Source organism: Piliocolobus tephrosceles, chromosome 6, assembly GCF_002776525.5.
Source record: "Piliocolobus tephrosceles isolate RC106 chromosome 6, ASM277652v3, whole genome shotgun sequence".
NCBI lineage: Eukaryota > Metazoa > Chordata > Mammalia > Primates > Cercopithecidae > Piliocolobus > Piliocolobus tephrosceles.
Window position 1 is genome coordinate 42437992 of NC_045439.1, and position 19567 is coordinate 42457558.

Consider the following 19567-nt stretch of genomic DNA (forward strand, 5'->3'; position numbering starts at 1 on the left):
AAAAAAAAAAAAAAAATGAATGAAGATATGACAAATCTTCATGCTTTAAGCAGTCACTTCTATGACTCAAATTACTTGACTCAGAAATCCAAATAACTGTGAGATCTGAACAGTGTATGCAATATAATACATATATGACTTCTAGAATTAACATCTTCAATAATGAAGAAATGGTTGCTTACGATCTGCCCATGTGATTGAAGCTAGAACCGTATATGTTTGGGAGCAGCCCGTAAAGCGCTATTGCTTCAAAAGGTACAAGGGATTGAGGATGGAATGCAAATGTCCAAGACTAAAACTTGAATGAAAAGAAAAGATGAACCTCAAATTCATTTGCTTTCACAAGCAGCATCTTTTCCAAATAAGCAGCCCTTTGGAGGGAGTGCAGCGGACCCGGGAGGAGCATGTGGGTGCTGGACTCCGCGGGTTGTGGGAGCCGATCCAGGACGCTGGAATTTTGGAGAAAGGCTTCTTTTGTCTTCCGCACATCATGCTGCAGCTCCTGCAGAAGAAAAAGCGATCACAAACACCTCTTCCTCCTTTCAAACCACAATTTCCTATCCGCTGCTGCTCCACCAAAATCTAGGAAAATATTTGCCCTGAAAATGTAGGCATGACCTTTTGTTATTATTATTTATTTTAAATAGCTGAAAAGGCTGGGCTTTCTTGAAATGATGTACATTACTGGCACTTTTCTGAAATTTGTCAGTTCAAAACTAAAAGTGACCACTGACTAATAGAGTTGAGGCTTCTAGCACACAGAAACTGGAGACAACCTGGGTACTCATGTGCTTTATATTTCAGTTGTCAAACAATTTAGGTATCTGCTTTCATCATGTTTCAAGAATCAATGCAACTCTGACTCCTACCTTAGACTTTCCGATATAAATGGATTCACATGCAAAAACTATAGAATTTTATTAATTAGGCTGATTTTAAGGCTATTCTGGAAATACTGTGTATATACAATTTGTTTTTTTTTTTTAATTTTTAAATATCAGCTCGGGTAGAAGTTAATCAGACGTACAGAGTGTATCTGTTGGATTCCCACCTAATTAAATTGGCTGCCACTTTTTGATTTGACCTATAGTAGCAGAAGATACAAAATGCATCAGGTCACCCAGTTCAGAACTAAATAGTATTAACTTTCTGAGCATTCATTAACAGTAATAGAAAAAACACCATAGAGGAAATTATGCAAGCTTTTAATATAGTCTGAAATTTACTATACCCACAGTAAAGGCCTAGCAACATGGCACCAAGTCCATGATTATTGCTAAAACAAGAGATACAACATGTATTATTCTTTCAGGGTCACACTCAGTTGAGACACTTGCTTTTACTTCAGACTTCATATGAAGCTTTTGCCTTAGAGATTTAACACTAGAGAGAGCGCAGACATGGAACGAGGTGATATCGGGTACCCCTTATCCAGCTATTTGCTGCCGGGACGTCACCTCTGAGCTACCACCTGGTCCTCCCAGCCTTGCCTGTGTCCTACATGGCCTGCTCACAGCATCTGTCCTGACTGACTTCTCTGTCCCTGTGGTCTGTCTGGTCCCCAGGTCATGGCCGTCCCTTACTGGCAACATCTGTTGGGCTGACTTGGCCTTGGTTTTCCAAATGGACTTTGTTCCCACCTTTATGTTCTGCAGGGCTGGGGGCAGGATCTCTGCCAGGTTGTTTCCAGACATGCTGATGTTTGCGAGCTGTTGAAACTTTGCTTCCTGCTGCTTCAGCCTTGTGGTAGCCTCGCCATGAGCATTGCTATAGGCCTTCCAGAGCTGGAGCAGACTCTGGGCCTTCTGCAACTGGTCTGCAACAGCTTGGTTCACCTGAGTCCACCTGTCAGTGCAATGTAAATAACATGACCCTCATTCTCTCCTTTACCTTGTAGCAAAAGTACAATGCACACACTCTACTGGTAAGTTATTAGCAGATGGATCATTAACAAGACACTGTTAAATGGTTTTTAAAATTAGTGGCATCACCATCATAAAAACCATTATATAAAAAGAAATCCAGATTATGCTATTTACTTGACTTTATAATATTGCACAAAAACTACAAAATTTATGATTGGCCACAAATACCTATGACGTTATGAATGTTTCACTCTCTATTTTTAAGGGAGGGGAGTGATGAAGGGAGCTCAAACTTTTTTTTTTGTAGAGATAGGGTGTTGATATGTTGCCCAGGATGGTCTCAAACTCTGCAGCTCAAGTAATCCTCCCACCTCAAGCAGTCCTCCTGCCTCAGCCTCCCAAAGTGTTGGGATTATAGGTGTGAGCCATGGTGCCTTGCCTATGAATGTCTCTTTGGCAAAGATGGAGAAAACACTGAACTGTATGCCTGATAAAATGTCTCCACATGAAGAGGCTCCCAGTTTATAGAGATATGCTATCTTTAAACAGGCTTTAACATTGTATTTACGTCAAATAAAAATTATTTTCTGTTTACACAAATGTTCCTTACATGGAAGTGGAAATAAAGGAAATTGTTTTATTATTCCATATACAGACTGTAGTATCTTGTCTTTCTTTCCTACTTTTTTTTTTTTTCCCCCTGAAACAGGGTCTTACTCTGTTGCCCAGGCTGGAGTGCAGTGGTACAGTCTCAGCTCACTGTAGCCTTGACCTCCTGGGCTTAAGCAATCCTCCCATCTCAGCCCCCACAGGTAGCTTGGACTACAGGTACATGCCACCATGCCTGGCTAATTTTTGTATTTTTTTTGTAGAGATGGGGTTTCACCATGTTACCCAGGCGGGTCTTGAACTCCTGGACTCAAGTGATCTGCCCATGTTGGCCTCCCAAAGTGCTGGGATTACAGGCATGAGTCACTGTGCCTGGCCCATTTAACTTTTAAAAAATATTTTCCCCAAGTTATTAATAAAAGAAAATAAGTAAACTTCATTTTAAATGGCTGTAGAAATGGTTTGTGGGGTTTTCCCCTTTGTTTCCTTAGTTTAATTGCTAAATTCCTTAGTTTAATTCCTGTTTAGTATGGATAGTTAAGATATTTGTAATTTTTGCTATTAAGATAATGCTCAGATACAGTTTTGTTCAAAAGGCTTTTTTTCTGTATTTCAAGATATTAGTCTTAGACTAGATTTCTGAGAGAATTACAGAGTGAAAGAATATACAGATGTAAATATTTGTAAGGTTATGGGAATAAACGGTCAATCTGCTTTCTGAAAGCATTATATTTACATTCTAACATGAAATACATGAGAATGTTTGCTCCACAATATCCTCAACCCTGCTACCTGATTAAAGAATAAAAGGTGCTTTACTTTATGCATTTCAAAAATCTTATCAGAACTCTTTTAAAATAAGATTTTCCCTAATTATAAATACAACATATATTCACTGTCAAAAAGCAAACAAAATCCCTCCAGATATTTCTTTCTTCTTATCTATCTATCCTTCCTACTTACCAATCCATGAGGAAGTTAAAATATGCCTGACATCTCATTTATCTAGAGGTAACTACTATCAGCATTTTGGTATTCTTTTCTTCAGTCTTTTTGCTATGCATGTTTTTCAACACGCCTTCCAACATATTCTTGTGCCAACAAATGAATGTGTATGTGCAGTGTAACTGAGTTCCTTTAGCAACAGACTGCCCTGCCATATGTTTTGAGAGTAGCCCTGATATTGTATGTGGAGTCAGATGCATTTGCATGTTCCTCTTAGTCTCTCTCCTCCCCCTCTTCCAATAAAGACTGGATCAAGAGCTAAGGGCACCACTGCAGGGTGTATAATTTGGTGTCCCTTGTTCATTACGTGTTCAAAGTTGATTTACAAGAGAGGCTGAAACTGCACAGAGGAATAATCAGGAAGGACACTTAAGATAGCATAACTCTTCATCCCTATTTCTAATCAATTGGTTGGAGGCCAACTTCTATATCCCACTCATCAAAATAAAAGCCCTGCAATTAACCAGGGCCACACTCCTTAAAGGGAGCTTTCATATCCCACCATAAGTAGTTCATCAAAGAATTCCTTCCAACCCCACAAAGGCCCTCCCCAATAGATATTCTAACACTCCCTTTCTTCCACCTTATAATGTTTCCAGTGATGTTTGAACATCCCCTGCAGGCTGCGCATCTGGCCCACCCCTTTGTCTGTTCTGTTTCCGCCTCTGACTTTGGGGTTTCCGAGATCAAACTTGACATTTGGTCTATACCCTCTGTAAGTGAGTACACTGGGTTGTAATTAGGCCATTTCTAGACTAATTATACCAAACACGTGTACGAGGGATGTCATAGCCCTCATGACATAGAATCTTACATAGACTAGATCCATCAAAGCAGAAGAGACCAGAATAGGTTTTAGTCATCTCAGAGCAGGAAGAAGACTTTACAATCCCTATGCCCCCTCATTCTTCACAAGTCATTAAGAGGAAGATATCTATCATTCGAATTCTATCTGAAAGCATACCTTTTATGAGTATTTTGGCATTTCTCTTCGATTATTTCAGCAACAGAGGGGCAGAGACCTTTGAGTTTGCCAATAACCTCCTGGAGTTTCTCCCAATTCCCTTCACTGCTCTCAGCTTCATCTTGCAGAGACTAAGAGACACATACAAGAAATTTAAGTTTCAGAATGGCCTGGCGACTTCTAAAGAAGGCAGCAGCTTCTCAACACTTGCTACTATGTAGCAATAACACTCAAATCTTACAGCTCTGATAAACTATTAGGAATGGGAAGAAAACAACGGAGAAGGCATTCTTCATTTGAGGCTGAACTTTTAAGTACTAAGCAACATTAAGTACTTAGCACTTAGGTCTACTTAAAAAAAAAAAAAAGTCCACGCAAAAAAAACCTTAAATTGTGAAATAATATGGACATGGAAAATAAAGATTCGACATTTTCAACTCAAAATTCAAACATTTTACAATGTTTTACTGATTTGGCTCATGTGACTTATTTTGGAATTTCCAGTTATTCTTTTGAAACTGCTATTTAACATGCTTTGTGCTTCTCTGTGGGAGGGCACAAACACAGTTATGCCCATTACTGTGCTTCCTCCCATTTGTAATTTCCTGCCAATAATGCACCGTGCCAAGCTCTGGTTAATTTACCTGAAGGTTCTCCACCTGGCATCTCAAGGCCTCCAATGATAACACCACAGGCTTGCTGTGTTCCATGCAGTACCAGAATCGGATTGTCATCATATTCACTTCATCATAGAGTTGATCATAAATCTTCCACTCCTGTAAAACCGACTGCATGGAGGTTTTGAGCTGATTGACCTAGACAAAAAGTGGAAACGTACTGATTTAGAAAATCACTGAGAAGACATGCTCTCCAATGAATCTACCATTGTGTCTAATTTAGTTATTTCAATTTGAGAGTATTGAAGGATCATCAGTGATTAACTGAAGGTGGAAAGGGTAGGTCAATGCCTAAGAAAATATCAGAGAAGGCTGTTTTATAATGAGTGAATGAAAAAGAGCCCAAAGATCAGAAGGATCAGCACTGAAAGAGTTCACACTAGGAAGAGACAGCCCAGGGAAAGAACACTGGGAGAGTCTTAGAATTTATGAGTGCAAGGTTCAGTTATATTCTATTAGCTTTCTGACCTTACGTAACTTATTGAACCCTAGAGTCAGTTTCCTCATCCACAAAACAGAGATAATAACTGAAAACACAAATAAAATAGTGTCTGTGAAAATGCTCTGACAACAGCACAACATTATAATTGTAAGATGGTACCTGGCACTTAAGTCTGATTATTACTATACAGCAAGCACCAATTGGAGAGGAATATGCTCTACCCAAACAATAGGCAAGTGCCAAAGCAGGAGGCAATGCAATGGTGGGTGTATTTTGTCCACTGCTATGTTCTGATAACGATGAAAAAAGTCCAAGCATTTTGTTGCATATAGAAAATGATCTCAGATACAATAAAGAATATGTAAAGAAAACTTACAACTCAATGATAAAAAGACAGATAAACCAACAAAAAATTGGGCAAAGGATGTGACTAAACATTTCTCCAAAGAACATATACAAATGGTCAATAAACACATGAAAAGATACTCAACATCCACAGTCATTAGGGAAACCTAAATCAAAACCACAATATTATTTCACATCCACTTTGATGGCCATAATCAAAAAGTCAGATAATAATGTGTTGGTGACGATGTGGAAAAACTGGAATCCTTATACACTGTTGGTGGGAATGTAAAATGGTATAGTCACTGTGGAAAACAGCTAGATAGTTCCTCAAAAAATTACATAGAGTTGCCATATGACCTAACAATTGTACTCTTAGATATACACACAAGAGAATTAAAAGCATATGTTCACATAAAAACCTGATACAAATGTTCATAGCAGCATGACTCATGAGAGCCTAAAAATGGAAACAACCCATATGTTCTTCAACTGATGAGGAGATAAACTAAATCTGGTATATCCATACAATGGAAAATTAGCCATAAAAAGAAATGAAGTACTATAAGTACTACAACACTGATGATCTTGAAAACATTATGCTTAGTGAACGAAGCCAGATCCAAAAGGCTATGTAGCATATGATTCTATTTATATAAAATGTCCAGAATAGGTAAATCCATATGAAGGTAGACTAGTGGCTGCCAGGGACTGGAGAAGGGGAAAAGTGGGGAGTGACTGCCAATGGGTATGGAGGTTTCTTTTTGAGGTAATGAAAATGTTCTGTAATGAGATAGTGGTGATGGCTGCATATCTCTGTGCATATACTAACCACCACTGAACTGTACCTTAGAAGGTGAATTTTATGGTATGTGAATTATATCTCAATTTGTAATAAGGATCCGGGCTGAAATGGAATGTGATCACTATAGTGGCTCAACAGGCCATCTTTTTTTTTTTTTTTGAGACGGAGTCTCGCTCTGTCGCCCAGGCTGGAGTGCAGTGGCCGGATCTCAGTTCACTGCAAGCTCCGCCTCCCAGGTTTACGCCATTCTCCTGGCTCAGCCTCCCAAGTAGCTGGGACTACAGGCGCCCGCCTCGTCGCCCGGCTAGTTTTTTGTATTTTTTAGTAGAGACGGGGTTTCACCGTATTAGCCAGGATGGTCTCGATCTCCTGACCTTGTGATCCGCCCGTCTCGGCCTCCCAAAGTGCTGGGATTACAGGCTTGAGCCACCACGCCCGGCCTCAACAGGCCATCTTTACGGGTAGTGTCATGTGAACTTTGGGTACAATCGCACGGCTCTGCACTCACACCCTGTTTTCTGCTTACAACTACAGGGAAAACTGGCACATCCACGGTGACAGGGAGGCTCCTCAATCTCTGGCTCAAACAGGGCTGGATAAAAACAAAAGCGGATGCTAAAATTTGAGTTTCATGTTGGCAACTATGCGGGCCAAATGTCTTTATAAGGGCAGGATGGCTCAGAAAAAGAAACCAAGTTATTTAGTTAAGAAAATAAAGAAGAAGGCCAGGTGTGGTGGCTCACACCTGTAATCCCAGCACTTTGGGAGGCCGAGGTGGGTGGATCACCTGAGGTCAGGAGTTCAAGCCCAGCCTGGCCAACATGGTGAAACCCTGTCTCTACTAATAATACAAAAATTAGCCAGGCGTGCTGGCACACACTTGTAATCCCAGCTACTCGGGAGGCTGAGGCAGGAGAATCTTTTGCACCTGGGTGGTGGAAGTTGCAGTGAGCTGAGATCGTGCTACTGCCCTCCAGCCTGGGCAACAAGAGCGAAACTCTGTCTCCAGAAAAAAAAAAAGAAAGAAAGAAAAAAGAAAATAAAGAGGAAAGGCAAGGAAAGAATTCCTCATCGATGTACATTTTTTGCCAGAAACGATCTCAGATCTATCTGGGTGGCAGGGATAATTCTAGCACAAAGTACCGCATCATCCCAGGGCCCACAGGTACATATCAACACAAGAACTGCCATGGCTCCTGTTGCACGAGGCCTTTGCAGCTTCCACAAATAAAGGTGGTGGAACTTCTGGCACCTTGAAGGCCTTCGGGCCTTATAATAAAGCTTCATGGAAAAGACATAGTACACATGATTTGAGGGAAAGGGTAAGAAAATCATCAAGTAATTTTCTTTCATCATTCACTACACTAAAAACAAGCAGGAGGAGTATTTTCAAAATGTTCAAACTGGGGTAATCAGTAGGGCAGCATTTATTGAGCACTGCATAGGTATCAGTATTAAGATAGAAATAAATGAGTAGGTGTTATCCCCATTTTACAGACCAGAAAATCGAGGCTGAGATGTTAAGTAACCTTACTGAAGATCCAGATCAAAAATGGTGCCGCCAGGATCCTTATTTAGGCAGAAACTGCAAAGCCCTTGCTCTTAAACACTAGGCTATATTGACTCGTTTACCCCTGGGCTCAAGTAATCCCATCTCGGACTCGCGAATAGCTGGGATTACAGGTGCATACCACCACACCCGGCTAACTTTACTTACTTTTGTAGAGACGGGGTCTTACTCTGTTGCACAGGCTGTTCCTGAACTCCTGGTCTCAAGTGATCCTCCTACCTTGGCCTCCCAAAGTGCTGAGATTACAGGTGTTAGCCACTGGGCCAGGCCTACATTGACTCTTGACAGCTTATAGATGGATGATCTGTGCCTCACGCCTTCTGCATTTTTTTTTTTTTTTTTACTTTATTGAGATATAATTCATGTACCATACAATTCATCTATTTAAAATGTGTAATCTCCACAATCAATTTCAGAACACTTTCATGACTGAAAAGAAACTGCATACCTGTTAGCAGTCACTCCTCATTCTCCCCCAGCCACTAATCTGCCTTCTGTCTTTTTAGATTTGTCCATTCTGGATATTCCATGTAAACAGAATCAAACAATATGTGACCTTTTGTGACTGGCTTCTTTCACTTACCATAATGTTTCCAAGATCATCAGTGTTGTAGTATGTATCAGTACTACTTCATTCCTTTTGTATGGATAGACCACATTTTCTTTATCTATTAATTAATAGATGGACATTTGGGTTGTTTACACTTTCTGGCTATCATGACTCATGCTATGAACATTCACGTATAAGTTTTTGGTGTGGATATGTTTTCATTTATCTTGGGCTATCTATGGAGGAGTGGAATTGCTAAGTTGCATGGTAACTTTACCTTTAACCATTTGAGGAACTGCCAGACTCTTTTCCAACTCCATGGAACCCTGCCAGCAGTTTGTGAGGGTTACAATGTCTCCACATCCACATCAACACTTCTTACTATCTGTCTTTTTGTTATAGCTATCCTAGTGGGTGGGAAGTGGTATTTCTTTGTGGCGTTGATTTTCATTTCATTGATGGTTAATGACACTGAACATCTTTTCAATGTGCTTTTTGGCCATTTGTATTATCTTCTTTACAGAAATGTCTATTTAGATCATTTGTCTTTTTTTTTTTTTTTTTTTTTTTTTGGAGACAGGGTCTCCCTGTGTTGCCCAGGCTAGAGTGCAGTGGTGTGTTCTAGCCTCATTGCTCTTTCTGCCTCCCAGGCACAGGTGATCCTCCTGCCTCAGCCTCCTAAGTAGCTGGCACTACAGGCACTCACCACCACACCTAGCTAATTTTTTCTATTTTTGGTAGAGACAGGGTTTTGCCATGTTGGTCAGGCTGGTCTTAAACTGCTGAGTTCAAGCAATCCGCCCACCTCGGCCTCCCACAGTGCTGGGATTACAGGCCTGAGCTACTGAGCCTGGCTTGTATCCAATTTTTTCATTTGGTCATTTTTCCTTTCATTATCAAGTTGTGATAAATCTTCATATATTCTAGGTTTAAGTCCCTTATCAAATATATGATTTATAAATACTTTTTTCCCAATCTGTGGTTTGCCTTTTTTACTTTTTTGATGCTATGCTTTAAAACATCAAAGTATTTAGTTTTGATGAAGTCCAATTTATCTATTTTTTTCTTTGATGGCTTATGAGTTTGGTGTCGTATCTAGGAAACCCCTGCCTAATCCACGAAGTCATGAAGATTTACACCTATGTTTTCTTCTAACAGTTTTATACTTTTAGCTCTAATACTTATGTCTTTTTTTTTTTTTTCAATACAAATGGGAGTCTTGCTATGTTGCCCAGGCTAGTCTTGAACTCCTTGCCTCAAATGATCCCCCACCTCAGTCTCCCAAAGTGTTGGGATTACAGGCACGAACCACCATGTCTGGCCTGCATTTATGCCTTTGATCTATTTTGAGTTAATTTTTGTATATTGTATGAATGTAGAGGTCTAACTTCATTATTTTACATGTGGATATATGGTGTACCAGCACCATTTTTCAAGGAAATGTTTTCCCTCATTAAATTGTCTTAGAATCCTTGTTGAAAATCAATTGACTATAAATGTGAGGGCTTACTTCCGGACTCTCAATTCCATTCCAAGTATATATATGTCTATCCTTATGACAGTACTATCTGCATGTTTTCACATGCATTATCTCATTTAATTTTCTCTTTATATTTTTATTATATTGTAATTATCTGTTCACGTGTGTTTCTTCCACTAGCCTATGAGCTCTTTGAGGGTAGGATTCATTTATTTTCTTGTTTATCTTTGTAACCCTGGCAGTGAGCAAAGTACCTCACACAATGTATGCTTAACAAATGACTGAATGAGCTCATCCCTATTTTTCTGCTAGATTCCTGGGGAAATGGGGACTGAGGAATGAGGCTGAGTGTTGCCTATGGATTTCGTGCAGGTTATTCCCTATTACCTCTTGGTACAAATGGTTGAAAGTAGATTTTAGTAGGTGACAACCCACAGTGAAGGTTCTCTAGGAAACATGGACACATCTATAATTGATGGTATAGATTATATCATTGATAGATTATACCAATTCATTGGTATAATTGATTAGCATTTTTAGTTCTCTTCCTCTGTTGTGGGAAAATGTCAAGGGTGCAATGTCTAGAGATGCCTGAGTTTGCTCTCTTTTGGTGCTCTCCTCCTGGAAGGGGTAAAATGCTGACACTGACATGACTTTTGTAAGATTATTAGATGTCTTGCCCGCTTTCTTCCTTTATACTCCCTCTTCAACACCATGCAGTGTTTCTTTCAACCTTTAGAGTCCTCCTGGAGCTGACTATGCTCCTAGCTCATAGAGGCTACATGATACAGGATCACTTCCTCCCTGAGGCATCTCCCTGTACATAGAGACACTGGTTCATCACTGTTTCTGTATATCTTGCCAGGAAACAATGCCATATACTCTGTTGGGTTTGGGGTATGGAGATATTTATGTCTGTGTGAGTACATTAGACAAAATAAAGATAACTAAGTGGATTTGCAGCCTGTCAATGACGTCGGAATTGGTGGCCTTACCTCTAATTATTCAGTGCATAAAATGGGACTTGTAATGCTTCTCTCTAACTTACTTCAATTATTTTTCTCAGCAACTTTTCAGTGTTTGGTATAGAGTCTCCACGAGTAAAGGATGAAAACAACAACAAATAAAATAAAAGAAGAATATGTGGCCGGGCGCAGTGGCTCAAGCCTGTAATCCCAGCACTTTGGGAGGCCGAGACGGGTGGATCACGAGGTCAGGAAATCAAGACCATCCCGCCTAACATGGTGAAACCCTGTCTCTACTAAAAAATACAACAAAACTAGCTGGGCGAGGTGGCAGGTGCCTATAGTCCCAGCTACTCGGGAGGCTGAGGCAGGAGAATGGCGTAAACTCGGGAGGCGGAGTTTGCAGTGAGCTGAGATCCGGCCACTGCACTTCAGCCTGGGCAACAGAGCGAGACTCTGTCTCAAAAAAAAAAAAAAAAAAGTGAAGAGAAATAGCACATTTCAAATGAATTCTAGTACCTGAATGAGAACACTGCTTCTCTTTTGAAATAACCCATCAATTCGGGATGCTGTATCTTCTAACAATGGCATTGCCCCACTCTCCAAAGTCAGATAACTTTGTTTCAACTCATCCAGTGCTTTGGATTTAATTGCAAGTTGATTTTCTGTATCCTGGAAGGGTAACAGGAAAAGGTTTTCAATGCACAATATTAGAAAACAAATAATAAGGTGTCAGAGACGCGTTCACTCTTTCCAAATAAAAATGCCATTAGATTATATAATTAAATAGCATTACATCAAAGACACTTAAATCATAATACTCTTAGTTCAATTACACATGACACAAGTCTGTATTTTAGGAGAATCTAGGCAACACGTCTGAACCATCATGGCAGAGCAGAAAGGATGCTGGTCTGAGATCTGGTCCCCATTCCACGTCTGCCCTGCACTGGCTGTTTGACCAGGCATAAGTCATCAAACCTATGCGTCTCCATTTTTTCATTTGGAAAAAGTGATGATACCCCACACCGTGTGTGCCAAGGCCAAGCTGAGAACTCAAATAAAATCACAAGCAGGAAGGTGCCTTTAAACCATGTAGCATCATATAAATGACAGATGATATAACTGTTGGTAGTTCAGTAATAACTTTAATCATTTTCTACCTCTTAGTTTAAATTCACTCATAAGAGGCACCTTGACCTGGTCTACTCTTTATAGACACATTTTTAAAAACCTACAGGATCCCTCTACTACAAAGGACACCATGGAGCCAGCGGTCTGAAAACAGAGATGAATGAGGCCAGCAGCAACGCTGCCATCCTACTTAGAGGAAGGACGGCAGGAGCTGCTTATTTGTCCTTCTCAGGATTGCAGTTGAAATCCAACTTGGAAAAAGTTTAAACTTTTATAAAGCATTACATGCTCATTACAAAACCACTGGAAAACACAAGAGATCTTTAGCATTCAGAGGGATTCATTTTGAATTTCCCTCAAGTCTCCCAGTTCACAAATTTGGGACACGCTTCTGCATACTTTCTTTAGCATTACATTTCCATCCAGATGCATGTGTTCTGAATGCATGGCCTCAAGTTAACGACCCTTCGCTCATGTTCTATTTCTCTCTTGAAAATTGCTTAGGATAAGGATCATCCCAGCTTTTTTTTCTTTTTTAATCCTTTGTAAGAATCACTGCACGGTCCATAAGGAAAGAGAAACATGAGTGCCTCATTGGCATGCGGTAGCTGAGCAGGTGGCTGGGTTTGTACCCTGGTGAGGGACGACCTCCCTCGTGCTAGCCTCACAGCGGAGCACTGAAATCCAATCCAGCAAAACTGCCAGATTACCACATGTGAGGAGCCCTCAGGTCACTCTTGGAATGTGGAAATCACAAACTCTAAATCAATGAATGTCAGGGATCTTCTGGACTGGAAAGTAGAAAAAGGGGAAAAAAATCTGTTCCATAAGAAACTAGGCTAGGGTTGGGAGTAAGAATGGACGAGAGAACGGAGCTGGAGGAATCTTCCACTGTATGACCCCCTATGCTTTTAGAATTTAGAACCACATGAATATATAGCATATTAACAGAAAACCTCTCACTGTCATAACAATCCACCCATACTAACATGTGGGTGAATTTATGAAATATTCTTCTTCTGGACTGGTTACAAAGGCACCCAGGAAACAAAACGGCTTCTCTGAAATAGCCTTTGCCAACGAGATTCAGTCAGCTGCTACCTCTGTCCATCTCTGCCACCCTAACTTGCTCCCTCACACCCTGACAGCCTTATTTATTAGCATGTTTCTTTTATCATAGGTTTAAATCTAACTTTTTTCATCTGCAAAGTTATAACTGAAAACACTTTAAGAATATTCAATCACTTTCCTTCTTTCAATTTATAAAACAGTCTCCCCTAAAGGCTCGACTGATTAGAGATTTCTAAAAACACTTATTTACTAATAAGCTGTCATAATTCCCCGATAATTTAAAGGAAACTGATGAGAAATGACTACATAGCAGACAAAAGGAAATAACAACACACACACACACACATACACTTCAAAAATGGCAGCATAAACAATAGCCACGCTGGGCATGGTGGCTCATGCCTGTAATCCCACCCAGCACTTTGGGAGGCCAAGGCAGGCAGATCACTTGAGCCCAGGAGTTTGAGAGCAGCCTGGGAAACATGACAAAACTCCGTCTTTATAAAAAAAATACAAAAATTAGCTGGGTGTGGTGGCAGGTGCCTGTAGTCCCCGCTACTTGAGAGGCTGAGGCGGGAGGATCCTTTTTTTTTGCTCTGTCACCCAGACTGGAGTGGGGGTGATCTTGGCTCACTGAAAACTCCACCTCCGGGATTCAAGCCATTTTCCTGCCTCAGTCTCCCAAGTAGCTGAGGCTACAGGCATGTGCCACCATGCTCAGCTAATTTTTGTATTTTTAGTAGAGATGGGGTTATCATATTGGCCAGGCTGGTCTCGAACTCCTGACTTCAAGTGATCCGCCTGCTTCGGCCTCCCAAAGTCCTGGGATTACAGGCGTTGAGCCACCGCACCCAGCGTGGGAGGATCTCTTAAGCCTAGGAGCACAAGGCTACAGTGAGTTATGACTGCACCACTGCACTCCAGCCTGGGTGACAGAGTGAGATCCTGTATCAAAAAAAAAAAAAAAAAAAAAAAGGCCACGGCAATAGCAGCACACGAACACCCACACATGGTGGGGTCGCTTGTTTCTTTTGCTCTGCAGAATAATACGGATTTGGCCCAGCAGTCCTGTCATCTGACCTTGCTTCACTGAGGCCTAACAGTACCCTTCGAGTTTCCCAACTCCCACTTCACCGGCAAATTAATGTCTGACTTTAAATTCTAATTTGCTACATATAAATCAGGGTGGAATTAAAAACAATCTTTTGCTAATTATGGAGACTGACTAGAATTTGCAAGTCCGGGTTTTCTATTCTGTGAGAACCAGAGTTAAATATTTTTAAAATATCTAAATTCCTCTGACTTTACCATGAACACAGTTCTTTAAGAAGCTGTGCTTGCTTATATATAGAGGCATCAAACTTGAGGGATTAACAACCTCATCTCAAACCTCCCCACTCTAGTCAACTACACAATTTTCCTTGATAATAATTATAATACGTCAAACGTGGCCTTTTTCCAGTCACCAACGACTTTTAGAAGCCCTTCAGAATATTTCAAACCCTAATGTCTTCATGTTTCATCAACTCCAATCCTTAAGTTTTCTACAGTAAAGCCACTTTAGGAAGCTTACCTGAACTGAAGCATTCTACCCTGGGAGAAGTCATTAAAGTATACATCAATCATTTTCATCATTTTCTTTTCCTTTTTTTCAGTTCTTTTTGTTTTGTTTTTTTAGAGATGGGGTCTTACCCAGGCTGGAGTACAGTGGCGTGATCATGGCTTACTGCTCAAACCCTGAACTCCTGGGCTCAAGTGATCCTCCTGCCTCAGGCTCCCAAGTAGCTAGGATTACAGGTGTGCAACACTATGCCCAAATAACTTTTTTTTTTTTTTTAGAGACTGGGTCTTGTTGTGTTGCCCTGGCTGGTTTTGAACTCCTGGCCTCAAGTGATTCTTCTGCCTTAGCCTCCCAAATGCTAGGATTACAAGTGTGAGCAGCTGCACCTGGTCTCATTTTAGTTATTATATGCAAAGAATAGTGAAAAAAAAAAAAGAGAGAGAGAAATTAGTATTTATAGAAAAGTAGCCTTTTAGGTCTACTAATAGATATACTCAGGCAACTATTAAGCACCTATGAATTTCACAGGCAGTGACAGGTATAACGGGCCTGCTAATGTGCCAGCCTGCCTTGAGAAACCCACAGTCTGGGAGAGGATAGACCCGTGGACAGATGAGTCCAACACAGTCTCTGACACATGATGCTACGTGGGGTGCTAAGGAAGCCTGTTTTATTTATTTGCTTCCATCTCTGCCTTGTTTATGGCCTTTTACAAAGAGGCATCCAAGAAGCAGCATAAAATTTTAAAATAGGAAGAAATGAGCTAATGGAAATGTGGGAGTTGGTAGGAAGGCAGTTAGTGGGCATGTGGTGAGGGAGAGGGTCAGGGTGCTTCGACTGAGTTCTGAAAAAAGCAGAGGAGAACCTGTGTGTGGATGGTGGGGGCGAGGGGAGGGAGGTAGAAATAATTCTGCAATCAGCTGCAAATGTAATGGCACAGAGGCAAATGGGGACTGACAAGGGATGATGCTGGCCAGGCACGTCTGTACATTTCTTTTAAAGTTCCTTGTCTCAATCAACACTAGTCATTTTTCTAATGAGCAGAGCGAATGTTAGAAATGGTTTTCTATTGGTAAAATTAATGGATTATTATTATTATTAGAGATGGGGTCTTGCTTTGACACCTAGGTCGAACTGCAGTGGCATGATCATAGCTCACTGTCACCTTGAATTCCTGGGCTCAAAGGATACTCTTCCCTTAGTTTCTTGAGTAGCTGGGACTACAGGCATGCACCACCATGCTCAGCTAATTTTTAAATAATTTTTTGTAGATTCAAGGTCTCACCATCTTGCCCAGGCTGGTCTCGAACTCCTGGGCTCAAGCAATTCTCCCACCTCGGCCTTCCAGAGGGCTGGGATTATAGACGTGAGCCACTGCACCCAGCCTTAATGGCTTATTAAATAACATAATGAATATGAGAAATGAGTTCTCACTGGTAAATTTCATGTACTCAAGATCCATGGATTGGCTAAACTACTGTAGATACAATTTCCACCCCTACTTGAACAGGCTATAAGAAATGGGCATAGCCTGTTGCCTTCACCCGGTGCAATAATCCCTAAGGTAAGTCCTTATGTGGTTTTTGTATCCAGTTTAAACTCCAAGGATTCTGGTTGCCTAATGTTGGCCATAGAAATAAGGGACGCTTGCTTCTGGAATATTACCATGTCTGTCTTTCATGCAAAGCGGTGGTTGGTGCTCTAAAGAGGACAGAGAGGCTTTGCTGAACTTATATAAACTATTTTTAGAGCTTGCTTGCTAATCTACATTTCCATAGATGGTGGCATTGTGTCTGGAATTTGTTTTATTACAACTTGGTAGTGAGGTTGTGGGAAGAATAGCTAAACTTAATCCATTTCAACCTTGTTCAGTGGCTACAATTATCTATCGAAAAGAGAACCAACTGTGTAAGACTCGCTTGACTTAGGTATATTTGCAACTCTTTGTAGGTGAGGGACCAGAATGTCATTCTAAAACATGTGAACTTCATTCTGGGGTCAATCTGGAGCCACTGGAGGATTTTCAAATGGAGATTGCTGTGACCCGTTGCATTTCAAAAATATCCCTCTGCAGCAATGTGGAGAATGAATCAGAAAGAAATGAGGGGGGAGGCTGGCAAGTGGGCTGGAAGCAGCTGCATGAGACAGGCCTGCACTGAGGGTGGTCTGAAGGAAGCCAGCCTGATTGAGACAGACTGGCCAGATAGCAAGGAGTAAGTCGAGAGCACCTAATGAGAACCGGAGGTAGCGACACGCATGAAAACACCTTCTGGGCTCTGGAAAGAACCACCTGCTAGGGGACAGTCCAGCATCAGGCTGCGGAATGTAGGCTTCCAGTAAGGAAGCACACTGACTCCAAGGTGGCTGTCAGAAGGCTAAAGTGGAGACGGCTCATGGGGAGGTGGGAACAGGGTATGAGCATGTGAAAAGGCCTCTTACGGTGGTGCTGCTGCTCACATTTACATCCAGTGCTATCTCCTAACCTCCTCAGTAGAAATGCGGTCCGGCCAGACTTTCCAGTCCTGACAGTGACTATTGAAAGGCCGTCAAACAGGAAGTGCAGAAACAGCACAGCGTGTGCTGCCTGCCATGATGGCGATGGCAGAGGTGCTTTGAATGGGCAGCAGTCATAAAGGCAGTGCTAAAGCAAGATCAATGTGTAAAGACTGAGTGATGTGGCAAAGCACAGCTGAACAATGGACAACACCCTCAAGCCCAGTGTGATTCAGACAGAGGTTCCAAGGGACAAGTGAACTTTTTAAAACACAATGCATGATAGGTAGAAGAAAATCATTTTCCTCTGAGAAAACACAGAATGAAATGCTAAAAATAATGAAACCTTTAGAGTAATTTTGTGAACACTGGGCAAAATGATTAAACAGATGGAAAATTGGAAAGCATTTAAATCAAAATTCCCTTTGAGCATTTTTCCCCAAGAGTACTACTCAAAACTCTTAGGAGAACAATACTGTAACCGTGAAAATACATTCTTCTGCTTATCAGAAAAAATGGCACTTCGCAATTTCGTAAAACCCATGGGTCATTATCTAATTGACATAAGAAAATAAGTAAATAGGGAGCGTGCATTTCCTATCCCGCAGCTCTAGCGCGGCCAGGCACAGCGGACACCAGGACTCCAAGATGGCGTCAGTCGTACCAGTGAAGGACAAGAAACTTCTAGAGGTCAAACTGGGGGAGCTGCCAAGCTGGATCTTGATGCGGGACTTCAGCCCTAGTGGCATTCTCGGAGCATTTCAAAGAGGTTACTACCGGTACTACAACAAGTACATTAACGTGAGGAAATGGAGCATCTCGGGGATTACCATGGTGCTGGCATGCTACGTGCTCTTCAACTACTGCATTTCCTACAAGCATCTCAAGCACGAGCGGCACCGCAAATACCACTGAAGAGGACACGCTCTGCACCACCCCCCAACCCCATGACCTTGGCCTGAGCCCCTCCGTGAGGAACACAATCTCGATCGTTGCTGAATCCTTTCATGTCCTAATGGGAATTAACCTCCAAATAAAAGATGACTGGTGAAAAAAAAAAAAAAAAAAAAAAAAAAAAGAAAATAAGTAAATAGAGGGGAGCTGGAAGAGAGTCTCCATAAACTACAGCAACTTATCCTTGGGGCAAGAGAGGTGACCGAGTCGCCCCAGTTCAAGGGTTGGGCGGGACATTGGGACACTGTTCCCTTCCTCACCTGACAGTCCAGGAGCAGCTTCTGCACTGAGATCACACTTTCAGGTTTTTGTAAAGTTTTCAGTCTCTCTTCTTGTGCTTCCATCCAGTTGTTCAAAATCTGTATTTTATTTTCACTCTCAGTGATACTTTCCAGAAGTTGTTCTAAATGTTGTATCTAAGTGATGAATTTAACAATTACAAAAAATGTTAAAATGTATTTTTAAAAGGTAAATGCCATGATGTCATTTTTTAAAAAACAATTTTGTTTCTTCTCAAATTTCTAATATTTCATGTAATAAGATGCTGATAATTTTTGAAATAAAGATTCATAAATCAGAAAACAGAATTAAAGCTCCTCTTAGAAAAAAAATATCATATTTCAGGTGAAAACTAATCTGCTGAGAAAGGTAGCTGTTGTGAGTTTCAGATGTGAACAAAATAAAATGTTCCCAACATTCGATATTTTTCATTGAGTCATCTATTAATATATGCAAAGTGTAAGAAAAATTTCTTTCTTCAGACTTTCTGCATTAGAGTTCTTAAAAATTTCTACCAATATCAATAATAAATAATTTATCAATTCAATAAAATAATCATTATCTTTAATGTCTGTGATTCTTCTCATTCATAATAATTTTTTTATTAGGTCATAATTATAATATACGTACATTTTAATATTCTTTTTTATAATACCTTATAAGTACTGTGTCATGACATAATTTTTTTTTTTTTTTTTTTTTTTTAGACGGAGTCTTACTCTGTCACCCGGGCTGGAGTGCAATGGCGCAATTTTGGCTCACTGCAACCTCCGCCTTCCAGGTTCAAGCGATTCTCCT

The 19567-nt window shown here is 40.8% G+C and overlaps 1 protein-coding gene and 1 pseudogene across 3 annotated transcripts in view; one reads left to right on the top strand and one right to left on the bottom strand.

The window, feature by feature from the left end:
- The window catches only part of SYNE2 (spectrin repeat containing nuclear envelope protein 2), a 380145-nt gene that overhangs the window by 63884 nt on the left and 296694 nt on the right, over window positions 1-19567 (bottom strand). For both annotated transcript variants that reach the window (XM_023232104.2, XM_023232093.3), the window contains exons 84-89: window positions 18751-18906; window positions 11797-11949; window positions 5088-5258; window positions 4444-4574; window positions 1641-1845; window positions 323-502 (exon numbers count right to left, since the gene is read on the bottom strand). In XM_023232104.2, the coding sequence (XP_023087872.2) occupies window positions 323-502; window positions 1641-1845; window positions 4444-4574; window positions 5088-5258; window positions 11797-11949; window positions 18751-18906 (996 nt within the window). The remainder of the gene's footprint in view (window positions 1-322; window positions 503-1640; window positions 1846-4443; window positions 4575-5087; window positions 5259-11796; window positions 11950-18750; window positions 18907-19567) is intronic.
- LOC111555773 lies at window positions 18126-18585 on the top strand (annotated as a pseudogene). Its single transcript, XR_002735642.1, has one exon. The product of XR_002735642.1 is annotated as an ATP synthase subunit f, mitochondrial pseudogene (transcript).